Genomic DNA, 13,115 nt, shown 5'->3' on the forward strand with positions numbered 1-13,115 from the left:
CAGTTGGTTTGGGGTTCTTTTTATTAAAAAGATGACAGCCAGCAGGACTTGCAGTTTCTACTATGTCCCCCAGGTACATTCTGAGTAGGGCACCAGTCTTTGAAAAGTATTTGCCTACTGACATTACTAAATCAGTCATTCTGACAGAAGGAAAAATACAAGAGGGGCAAACAGGCAAGAAACTCAAAGCAAGTAGAATGTAGAATAAGGTGGAGAGAAAGAACAGAAAGCAAATATAAAATGCACATATTAATATGGTTATAACAAGGAATCCAAGATGGGAAAGAAATGGTAGGGGCATGGTATAGAAAGAGGGGAAGGACCAAAGTAGAAATAATAGAAAAAAATGGGGAGAAAACACAAAAACAGAAGTAGTTACACAAGAAAGAAAGACGTGAAAAGGAAAGGAAGAAAAGAAACAAAAAAAGAAAGAGAAAACACAGAGTATGCCAAGGAAAGAGAGTGACAGTTAGAAAGAGAAATATGACCAAAGTAAGAATGAAAAGACATTACTGCATTGCGATCATAATAATACCTAGCTGTTTCCTATCTGTGACCAAAGAAGAGGTTATGGGAAATTGTCTTTGCTGAAGGAACTGTTGTTTTGTGTTGGACGTATAATTAGGTTAATGCTGAAAATCCTTGAACACAGGGCTGTCCAATTTCTAAGCAGCTGGGAGCCAATGCTCTGTAGGCCACCCCAGTGGAGGGCCACATACCCAGGAGCTACACAAATGGAGCCTCACTGCACTGCATGTCCATATGGGTACCCCAACCACCACTGCACTCCAGAGACTCCATCTGCTGTTGCAGCCACAGAAATGGGGGAGTGGTGGCTCAGTGGGAGCCCAAGCCCACAACTTAATTCCTCACGGGCCACAGGTGGCTTGCAGGTTGCCAGTTGGACAGCCCTGCTTTAATGGGTTGCATGGTTAAGTGATAAGTCATTTGTATCCTGAATTTCAAGGTGTGGCTGGTAGAGTACCCCTGCTAGACATATATATTACAAAGTTACGCTAAACAGTACCTTGTTTAAAACCACTGCTTTCCCCAAGCATTTACCGAATTAAGAGTTTAAGCTTTTAAAGATATTGTATCTGTATTTACATTCATTAATATTAAATAGGGATTATCCATGACTGCAATTTGTTGCTGTATTTTGAGCCAAGAAATGCTAAATTTGAACAGATTTCTTTCATATGCATTCCAGATCCTGTAGTGATAATGCAAGTCATTCATCCAGATGAGAACCAATGCCTCTTGGGTAGAAAGAGTACGTTTCCTCCAGGCATGTTTACCTGCCTTGCTGGATTTGTAGAACCTGGTGAGATTTTCCTCATGATGTTGGTGTCAGTTCATTTTGTATTTACCCAGTTCACTATTGATTGTTTGTGGTTTTTCAAAAGGATTTTCCTGGATATTGATTTTAAATACATTGAAAAGAATTTCAGAAGTTTCATAGTTTTTAGGGGTTGGAATGGACCTTACAGATCATTGGGTCAGCCCCCTCTGCATTTGGGCAGCAAAGGCTGTTCGAGTGGCTTGGACATAAAGGGCTTACTTATTCCAAGGTGACCCTGTTTCCGAGACTCAAAATATGACGCTGTTCACACCATCAACTACTCTGGCATGTTCAGCTGTCTCCAAGCTTCAGTCTCAGCTGAGTGCAGGTTCACAGCACTGCAGGAGGCAAGCAACCCCATTCCACTTCTCCAAGCTGGACAGTGCCGCTTTGTCCAGTTTTCAGAGGGGTTTAAAATGGGACTGGCCCAGCAAAAATATAATGTATGGCCATCTTCCTTATTTCTTTTACTTAAAGAAAAAATAACTGTGCATAACCCATTTAAGCGTCTCAAAGACTTTGAAATTAGCACTTCATTGAGATAGGACTTCTACTGTTGTGTTCCAGCAACAGTCCCCAAGACAGTCAGAAGTAAGTGGGCATTGTGTTGTCAAAGCAGAAGTGAGGTTTCAGTAGGAAGCGTTCATTTCTTAAGACATCCCACCTAACCATGACTCTTTCTAGCAGTGTGCAGAGATCCCCAGACTAGTTCTGAATGTCTGTACAATACAATGCATGTCATGCAGAGACAATAGCCTGGGTCCCAAAACTACTATGGCTGTACCAGTACAGTGCTTCACCTGGACTGACAAAACCAAGCTGTTAGAGTTAGTTAGCATGCATATATTTCTACAGGTAGTTGTGTTGCAACATATAGACATACCCAGATTTGTCTCTCTCAGAACTGACTCCATAAATAAGAACTGTTAACTTGTAAAGCCAACAAGTGATTTCAAATTTAAAAGCCAAAATCCCCCAAAACTCTATACTAAATACTCAATTCTGTATGTTCTCCATTTAAAATGTCCAAAGAGATTTTTCTTAAGTTTTCAAAACGGCCCACCACCCAAAACGACTGTCCTGTAGAGTCAAACCAAGCATGAGAAGTTCAAATGAGAATTATTTTCTGAGAAATTTTCTTATGTTAAGATCAAGGGAAAATGTTACATTAAGATTTTCACAAACAATCATTTTAAGGATTTAGCTGCTAATATAGGGAATTAAGTACACATTTCTATTTTTATAGGAACTGAAATTAGTTGTCTTTTGCTCATTTCACTGCATGTTGTGATTCAATTACTTAAATAGCTTCCAAACAGTGTTGTAATTATTTGCGTGCTCTATTTATATTGTTTCACATCTGTTCAAATAAATATACATGTTGTATGTTGTCTTTTAGGGATAGCTTATGTTGAATATTCCACACACCTTGTCAGTAGATTTTTTTTTTAAAGGAACATTCTCAAAATTGGATATTTCTTTAGCCAAGTAATTTCAAATTATTCCATTTTCTGAACGTGAATTCTGTAAGTCCCAGGACCTGATTTTTAAAAAATATATATTTTAAAATATATCTTCATACTGTTTTCTTTTCCCTGGGTGATAATATACAAGGATTTTTTTTTCAGCAAGGTAGAAACTAAGATTGAATTCAGCTGGACTATGTATATACTTAGAATGAAGCAAGTAGTTAAGTGACTGCAATATCCTGAACTTAAATAACTCTATAAAAGAATGCAGAAAAGGCAAAAAGTGTTGTAAAATGTATAAGAAAAAGAGAAAAGAATGTTTGGTAATCTTTTTTCAGTAATAATAGTCTCAAGTATTTATAGTGATAGTAAATACAACATTTTCAGACAGAAATTAGGTTTGGGGGCTAATGAATCCCTTTCAGGTGAAACCTTTTCCTTTGTTGTCTAAATTGTTCAGATAAACTGAACTCATTCACTGCCATGAGTTTTTGGCACAAACCAGCAGTGAACAAAAGGACCCTGTGTGTTTAGAATAGAGGTTATATCTTACATTGAGTTACATGTTTTTGTCACAGGTATGATTTGAACAGTTTTTTGTATCAAATGTCATTGGGGTAGGGGTTGAGGTGTGGGGGCAGAATTCTCTCATATGTTGTAATCTGTCTTATTCACAGACCATAATGCATAGCTAAGTCTACAAATTCAGCTAATGAAACTAATGCTGTATGGATGAACAATCTCAGAATCCTTTTTTTTTGTTTGTTTGTTTCCCTTTTTCTCCTACCTTCTTTATTTTTCAGTTCTAGGCTCAACTAAAGACTGTAGTATTGGAAATCTCAGAGGGTAGCATATTATGTTATTTCCATGCTAATTTTGCTCAGTAAAGAAATTTGTCTACTTTGGAGAAACAATTAATGATCCTCCCAAATACTTCCAGGAAGTGTCTCTCATTAGTTTGGTCAGGGAACATAAGGCAAAGACTAGCAAAAAATAACTGGATATTATTCACAAAAGAGAACCACAAAGTACTAAGGAACAATGATATTGTATTCCTAGCATTGGTCACTGTTCAGTCTGGCAGAAGAATGGTGGATTGCTTTGTGCTATAGATTTTATAGAATAAAGGTAATATTTAATCACATTTTAGTCATGTCTGGGAGCTCATCATTTGTCAAAATGTTGTCTTTTATGAAAAACTATGATATATATGAATCCTTAAATTAGAACTAAAAGTTAGGGAAATGTCAAAAAACTTCAGTCATAACCCATGTACAAATAACATATTATACATTTAAGTAATACACATGTACTTGTGGTAGGTATGTTGATATTTCTTAGGATAGAGTTAAAGCTTTCTATTAATAATGAAATTAGAAGAATTTCTTTATACATTGGTTGGTACAAACATTCCCTGAGGGAGACAAAGAATCTATTAGAATGCTTACGGTGTGAATACATTTAAATAATCTACTTTCATTTTACTCTCAGTTTTCATATTTTAAACACTTGGTTTATTTTTAAGTGTAGTTATCTATGCCATTATATTTATAGGACAACCCTTAACTTAAAGTTGACAAAATTCCTTTTTGCCATAATAATAAAATGATTGCCTCAAAAAATAATTTGAGTTAAAGCGCCTTATATTTCCTACATGTGTCCTAATTTCAAGGAGTACTGCCAGCCTGCATACTTACAGTAAATTCACATCTTAGGAATTTACAGGATGATGGTGGCACCGTGCATTTTTTTTCCATTTTGAAAATGTTGCTTTGGTATCTGCCTTTTATAACACTTCTGTGTCTCATTCTTCAGATCTGTGCCCCAGTCTGTGAACTAGACCCTTGTAGATAATTGTTCAAAGCAGTTTCAAATCTTTTGAGTCAGTTGAATGTATAGAGTGTAATCCTTGCTTGGAGCATTTTCATCAGCTGCTTGTTCTTTGCCCTGCTTGATTAGGTGAAACAATAGAAGATGCAGTTCGAAGAGAAGTAGAAGAGGAGAGTGGAGTCAAGGTTGGCCATGTTCAGTATGTCTCTTGTCAACCATGGCCAATGCCCTCCTCCCTAATGATTGGTTGCTTAGCTGTTGCTGTGTCTACAGAAATTAAAGTTGACAAGAATGAAATAGAGGATGCCCGCTGGTTCACTAGAGAACAGGTAAAGTTCAATTTAATTTCCTTCTTGTATTGATTGTTCTGTGACTGTATTGGTTCTGGCATACAATAGATATGTGCTTTTTTCAGCAAGTTGAACAAGTACTTATACTCCCTATATCATACAATTATATTGTAATTGTAAATTGCGCATAACAAAGAAAGGCAGATACTCATAAAAGACAATGCTTGTATAACTACTGTGCTTATGTTACTACTTGTACAATAAGAACCCGGTCCCACAATTCACTGTACATGGACATGCCTCTTCACAAATTCAGCAAACTGCAGTATTGAAGTTCAAATGTATAAAACTAGAAAATCAAAAAAAAAAAACCCCACAGTGGATGGAATTTAAATATAAATATAAAATAAATAACTTGAGGCTTGTTGTAATTGCTGCATCCTGTCTTCCACCTTTTCTGTGTGTTACCATTTGCAGTAGTGTGTGTATATTTATTTAGGTTGAAAACTCTAAGGTAGTAACCATGTTTTCTTATTTCAGTAAAGCAAAGGTGGTGTATAAATAATTAACAAAGGACTGTTTAGTGACAGGACACATACCATTCATCATTCTTAAAAGCAAAGAAATAAGTTAAAGTCTTTTACCTGCCTTTACACTTTCTTGTCACCTGGAGCATTGTTAATAATCCAGTGTTACATAATAGTTTTACTTCCCTCACCTACAAATCTCTGGTCTTTTTTTTATTATGGAATCATTCATTAGCTTCAAGAAGGAAGGCACCAGTGTGTGACATCAGTACAACATTTTTATATGCCATGCAGCCACATACTTTTTCAAAACCGTTAAACAGGACAATTTTTCACCTTTTGCATAAGCAATCATAATAGAAATTAAAATTTAGAGAACATTATTCAGCTCAACTGAAATTGTAGAGTAAACTTCCAATTGTCTGAATTCCATAACCATCTCCATTTTAGTTTGGGAAAACAGGATTTTGTAAACTGAGAACCTGCTGTCTTCAGACTAGATTTCCTTGCCCCTTCCAGTCCTGAATAGTGACTGAGTTCTGCAGTGGTGGATCATGCAGCTCTAGTCCCAGCATACTGAACTCTGTTTGAATTTACATATTAAAAGGCAACATCTTTACCTAATAAATAGGCAAAGATAGCATTGTCAGGATTATTACTTTGGAATTCTACTCTACATATGGACTAAAATTAACTTTCTTGTGCATAACTTTTTTTCTATGCCTAAATATATAAAGGACTTGGAAAATAATTATTTGCAAAACTGAGTAATGTTAGGCTACTAGCCCATATATAGATATCTAAATAAAAGTGGCTGAATTTTTGGAAATGTCGAGTTCCCACAATTTTTATCAAGGTCAGTATGAGATGCAGGTGTTCAGCATCCTTGAAAAGTAGTTCTTTTTGGAAGCCTAATTTAAAGATCCTGCTTGCTGAATATTTTACAAAGCAGAAGATGGGATAAACAGGAAAATTAAATACCATGAAGAATCCTTGCACCACAATTGAAAGAATAAGGACCAAACTTCAATCCTTGCTTAAACTGCATATCCCTACGCCAGCTCTGAATTTCACTTTGTAGGACCTATAAAACAAAGCATTATGAACAATATGCCCTGAGACCACTTTTTATACATCATTAGTTTGTAAATTACAGTTCTATGAGATCAGGGTACTGTAATTGCAAGACAATACTTGTTAGAAAGTAATTTGAACTACTTAACTACTGCAAAAACAGTTTTGAACAATTCAATAAAATATTCTCAGTCCTCACTGGAAGAGAAACAACCTCTATACATAACATTTTAGTGAAGATTTGAGAAAAAATAGTATAATATTGCAAGAAATCTCACGCATATATGAAGATCTTTAGCAGGAATTGGACTCCTGGGTTCAGTTCTGGTCACCTGATCAGGGTGCAGCAGAAATAGAAGTTATACTGAGACAAGCAAGGTTTAGAAGGATGAAAATACTTTCATAGAAGAAATTGGGCTTAGGGCCCCTCTAGACATTCATGTAAAGGCGTGATAGGATCTGATGCATGATTGTGAGATCCAACATCAGATCCAATCGTGCCTTATTGCCCATGCAAGGGGAGCCCTAGTTGATCCTGATCCCTGGCTCCCCCTGGACAAGTAGGTAGCAAGCTCTGCAGCAGCATCCCATGTGGTGCTGTAGCTGCGAGTCCCACAGATGATGAGGCTTGCAGCTGAGGCAGTGAATGGGATGCTGCTGCGGCCGCAAGCCTTATCAGCTGTGGGACTCCAAGCTGGGACAGCATTGCTGCAGCTGGAAGCCCCATCAGCTGACCACACATTTAATTAATGGCATGATAAGAACAAGCCACAAAGTTATGCATTTTTTGTGGAATAACTCTGTGGCTTATTGCTTGTTTTATCACACCCTTACTTGATTGAAAGTGTGGCTGGGCCACAATTTAAGACAAGGTTGGGCAATATGTAGCCTGTGGGCTGGATCCAGCCCACCAACAGATTCAATCTGGCCCATGGGTGGATGGCCATCAACTAATTGGATCTGGCCCATAGGCAGGCAGCAGCTCTGGCCACCACATGATGCCAGGTGGGCAAGTAGCACTACTTCGTTCCAGCAGCATCAGGCATCTGCTGTGGACATAGCTGGGGCTTCTGTTACAGCAGGTGGGCAGCAGTGTCACCTGTGGGCACAGCCAGCAAGATTCCAGAGCCCCAACACAGAATCTGCTGACTGTGCCCACAGCTGATGCTGCCACCCACCTGGCACGGCAGCAGCTCCTGCCTGGACCCACAGCTGATGCCGCCAGCAGGTTCTGGGTTGGTGCTCTGGGTGGGAGTTTGCACTACGCTGGGAGTGCAGTGGCATCAGCTGTGGATGCTGCTTGTGGGTTCTGTGTCTAGGCTCCTGAACCTACCAGTAGCATCTACAGCTGACCCTGCTGCCTGCCTGCTGCAGCAAACTGCAGCTCCAGCAGGTTCTGGAAAGAGGGGGAGAGAGACAGAAGAGAAAGTGACATAGAGGAGAGAGAGACATGTCCATGTACAGTGAATTAAGGGACTGGGTTCTTAAGTTACAAGTGTATAAAAAAAGATACCAAAGAAAGACAGAGACAGAAAAGAGAGAGTTAGAGAGAGAGAAGAGAAAGAGAGTGAGAGTGAGAGAAAGATGGATATGGCCCTTGACGGGTACCCAAAACTCATTAAATGGCCCTCCAGCCATTTGTCTACCCTGGAGTAAAGAAATGATTAACTGGTTAATCATGTCTTAAGTGTAATGTATAGATGCCCTGTTTCACAAATAGACACATTAGGATATCATAGAAGCATAAAATAATGAATCAGTTTAGTAAATCAACAGTGCTTTGTAGTGTTTCTCATAATAAAATAGACCACAACAAGGGGGGCTGTTAGAGAAAATAACAAAGTTGATAAAAGTTGATTTTACACTCACATAATCTGTGCAACTCGTTGTCCAGGGTAAAACCAAAATCTGCTCAACCCACTGTTAAGCACCAGGAAATATTGGACTTTTTCATGTGTGTTTTATGTTGCAGGAGAAATCAGCAAGGTAAAATCTCAGTATATTTTTAGAACCATTTGTTTAAATTATTTACACTGGTTTCAAATATACAGGTTGACTGAAAGCCTTCATGTAATCCCATATTTTCAGGACTTCCACTCAAATGCTAATGCCTACTTCTCAGGGAAGAACTCTGCCTCAGTAATTTACTCTAACAGAGAGCAAATGCCACACTTTCTGAAAAACTACTTTAGAAAACCAAGAATGCAGCATTTTCTTTTAAAAACTGAAAGCTTGCTTGTATGTTAAGAAAGATAACTCATAGAACAGTGTAGCGGCACCATCTGGTGGTCCCCGCCACACTTATAGGCTACAGAAAGGGATTAGACATTTAAACAAAGTATGATTGTTTACAGTTAGTTTAGAAGGAAAATAAACTTGAAGACTTCAGGTGTTATACTAGATGACTTCCTAAGGTTCCTTCCAGCCCTGGTTTTCTATGATTCTATGATAGATAAGTTAAATAGACTATTAGACCTTTGCAGTATTGTACCCATGTGTTCATAAAATGTTAGACTGTGTATATTTATAAGATTAATTTATGAGACAAAATCTATATGTATTGCAGGTTGTGGAAGTTCTCATAAAAGGAAATCAGCGTTCATTTTTTGTGCCACCAAGTCGAGCCATCGCACACCAGTTGATAAAGCACTGGATTGGAATGAACTCTAACCTTTAAATCCAAGGAATTGCTTTAACTTAAATTACTTCTTCCAGTGACCACTAATATTGAAAGTAAGTTAGAAATGATGGGTCATCTAGTAAAGAGTGTAACCACAGTAACTGAGTCTTAATCCTGGCTTTTGGGTTTGACTTGACTCACTGTCCTTTTCAGAAGTGGGTTGGAATAGAATAGTGCCCATTAATTACCCCCAAACAAAAAATAGTGTCAAGATTTAAATATATTTTTGTCTTTCACTATCATTTCTTCTTACCAGCTCCTGAGTTACCTACTTTGGATCTTTTATTTGTTTGAGATGTAAGGTTTAATTTAGACCTGATGGAAGTGGTCCCAGCTCCACGTAACTTTACCTAAAAGCTGCCTGTTGTCTGGGACACTCTCTGTGTAATCTCCTTTTCTGTTATCTTGCTTCCTTCTTTTGTCTTGTTTTCTCTTTCTTGTCCCATATTTTATTCACCTTTTCATTTTCTTCTGTATTCATTCTGATCCATTCACCCTTTATCTGCAGTCACTTGTCACTCCCCTCAGATCAACAAAATACTTTTTAAATTCTAGCAACAGTAGCACTTAATAGAAGATGTATTCACAGCAAGTATTAGCTGCTGCTATAGTATATATTTATGAAGATGCTGAATGTGTAGCATTTTTGTACATCACATGAATAGCGTTGCAGCAATCCAATCTGAACTAACATACCCACGTAGACATACTGTACTACAATATTATATTTGCAATAAAGAAGAGTGAGGAGCTGTCCTGTCAGCCTGATAATCAGATGCTGGTATAACGCAGTGACTGTGGTAGGTGCTGTTGAGCAGCAAACAAGTGTGTGGTAGATTTGCTTCTGGTCAGTGCATATTGTTTTAGAGAACTGCAGGGAATATTAGATTAATTAAACTAAGCATAAAAGATGCAAGAATTTAAATGACATCACAAAAATGTAAAATAAAATGTGCTTAATATATGAGGCATTATGGAATACTGGTTATGCAGTTTGCATATAATTGAAAGTGCTAAAGTCAAATTGAAAGTAGCCTAAATATAACAATTCCAACTGTAAAGAAGAGAAGATAATAGAGGTTAGAAAAATAATATTAATTTATTGATATATATTTAATTTTAATAACACTACAGTGATTCAGACTGTTGTAGAAAATATATAAAAGCATGTATTTTATACATGTTTAAGCTACAGTACCATATTTCAGATTTTGTGCCTTATAATAAGTTAGTGATAGGAATTCAAACTATTTTCTTTCCAAAATAGAAGATTATAAAATTATGTTGTTATTATGAAAACAGCTTTTTTCCTTTAATGATCTATAAGTACAGAGTGAAAAAAATGTTTTGAAAAAATACAAATAACTAGACAATGATGTAATCATGTAAGATTCAATCATAAAAATAATGTATAATATGTCTTTATAGATTTCATTTATTTGGAGGAAATTGATTTTCTTTTTTATCAGGTTAAAGAATACTCCAAATGAATTTGACTCAAAAATTTCCACAATGCCAAGGCCTATTACAATGTTTCCATGTTGGTCCCCTGCTCTTTCCCCATCCCAGTAGATATACATTTTCTCATGCACTGTTTTCAGTGCAAACATTGTAGCACTTTTACTAGTAATAAAGTGGTTCTTAAACTTTGGTTTTGAAAGCACTGGCAAGAGCTAACAAGACATAAGTTGCTAGCCACTTCTCTTTGTTCTATCTGTATATTTTGATTCTAGATGCTTCCACTAGGGGCTACTGCTATGTAGGGGGAGATAAAATAGAAAATGGGCTCAGGGACTGGAGCTACAAGAAGGACTGAAGTTGAATGTTGATAAAGATAGTTGTCTCCCAGTGAGAGAGAAGCACAGGACAGAAGGAAGTAGAATAGCAGTATCTTCAGGAGAGCAAAAACAGAACACCAGGTAGCATAGCATTGAATGGGAGAGGAGGACTGTGTGGTGTATAGCATCTTGGTTAGGGGGAAGATGGTGAGAAAACGGAGAGTGAGAAACATGGGAGAGGGCAAAAGGAAACAACTACAGGCAATGTAAAAGTAATTCACTTATGTTAAAGCAGCTAAAAATACATATACAGTATAAAGTCCTTTACTTAATACTGACTTTTCATGTAGGAAATTACTGTAGTTGGTATATAGAGGAAAGAATAGGATCATGACAGTGAAGTTCATAAGAGGTAGCCACAAGATGACGTCACTTTGAGGACTCAAACTATACTATGAAATGTTTCAGAACCTATGCACTATGAAAAAAAAAGAACAATTATCTAGTCATTTATAATATTTTCCATGTTTTTGACAGAGGAAATGCAAAAAGTAAATAGTGACAAATAAAGTAACATGTTAGTAGTCCTTCAGTTTAAATCATCATCTCAACAATTCAAGGAGAGACTGAAGTAAGTGTCTTGGGCCACATGTACATGGTAAACTTACTGTGCCCAGCAGCAGTGCCCCACTGCTCATGCCACGTGTCACAATATTTCCTCTGGGCAGACTGTCTCCTAAAGCAGAAGCAGTGTAGCCATGTCCATGTAGTGCCACAAGCAGGCCAATTAAATGGGTGTGAGGAAAATACCACTTTCACACAACCATCCTAATTAGTTTACTCATAGCACCCCACAACGATGGCTATACTATAAAGTCACTGCTGTTGTGCTCAGTGGGTTTATCCAGTAGTCTGCACTTACAGAGTATGCTTCCTTTCTTCTATTATGAAATAAAAATATATTACTTGGGAAAATAAAGGCTATTTTAACTATTTTAATTCACAAGTTAAAATGAAACTTTTTTTATTTTATTTTCATTGAGCTTGTCTGTAGACATCAAAATTGAATCGTATTTTGAATGTACAGTATTTTCTTAAGGATGATTATTATTTACAGATTATGTACATGAACAAGCTAACTGAAAATCCAACATCTCTTGAGTAATATACTGTAGTCATTTAATGCTGTATACCAATGCTGTAGCATGTTAGAACATTACTTAACCAAAATACAGAAAGAGAAGGCAGAAAGAATATAATTAGTCAAGTTGGAATTTGATGAAAGTAGCACCTCCATGGGATTTTACTCTATGTGTTTAATCCAAAAGACTGTTTCTGCACCAATAGTATATGCCTTAACCCCAGATCAGTAGAGTAAATTAGAATGGGAAATGCCTCTAATGCCACTTGTTGAATAATTAAAATTACTGTTGGGGGGAGCATTGTTTCTATTGAATGAAGATGCATCTCTGTCTCTCTCAGCATATCCCTTCCTTTCCCATGTCCATTGTGATACCAAAGCAAACAAAAACACAATGGAGAATGTGTAGAGAAAAGAATAAAAGACGTTTCTGAAGACATTCGTGTTTTTTTTCTTTTCCTGCTCATTTCAGCATTAACAGTTATTAAATCTTATTCTGTACAGAATCCTTTATATGTATGAAACAAAGTATATGTGTAGCCTGTATATATAGTTACTGACAAACATGTATAATAAAATAAAAACCAATGAAAAAGAAAAAAAATTGGGACACAATGAACAAATATGATAAGTACTTAATAAAATTATGAATATTGTGAAGCTTTCATAGTGGCATATATATATAAAAATGTTTCTTGTAACTCATGTTTTGCTGTACAGGTATAAACTTGAGAAAAATGTTGCTAGTTTCAGTTTGCATACGGTAACATAGCAAATATTTGTTGTTAAGGTACTTCATATGAAAATGTTGCTAGTTTATTACATCTTAAATATGTGTATAGGGTAGAATAAAATATATTTCTTACCTTTCAATCTAAAACACATAAGAGGGCAAAAAGTGCATACCATTAGGCTGATTAAAGATAGAACGCTTCTGATGCTGCATGGAATTAAATATACTAATCAGATTCTGAGCTTAAGGGA

The 13,115-nt window shown here is 36.6% G+C and overlaps 1 protein-coding gene across 1 annotated transcript in view; it reads left to right on the forward strand.

Annotated features, from left to right (window-relative positions):
* Positions 1 to 12,795, forward strand: part of NUDT12 (nudix hydrolase 12) — a 23,117-nt gene extending 10,322 nt beyond the window's left edge. Inside the window, 3 exon segments of the mRNA XM_025203300.1 lie at positions 1,211 to 1,324; positions 4,771 to 4,970; positions 9,099 to 12,795. Coding sequence (XP_025059085.1) covers positions 1,211 to 1,324; positions 4,771 to 4,970; positions 9,099 to 9,209 — 425 coding nt within the window. The 3' untranslated portion in view covers positions 9,210 to 12,795.
* Positions 12,796 to 13,115: the final 320 nt, after the last annotated feature.

Source organism: Alligator sinensis, unplaced genomic scaffold (assembly GCF_000455745.1).
Source record: "Alligator sinensis unplaced genomic scaffold, ASM45574v1 scaffold575_1, whole genome shotgun sequence".
Classification (NCBI taxonomy): domain Eukaryota; kingdom Metazoa; phylum Chordata; order Crocodylia; family Alligatoridae; genus Alligator; species Alligator sinensis.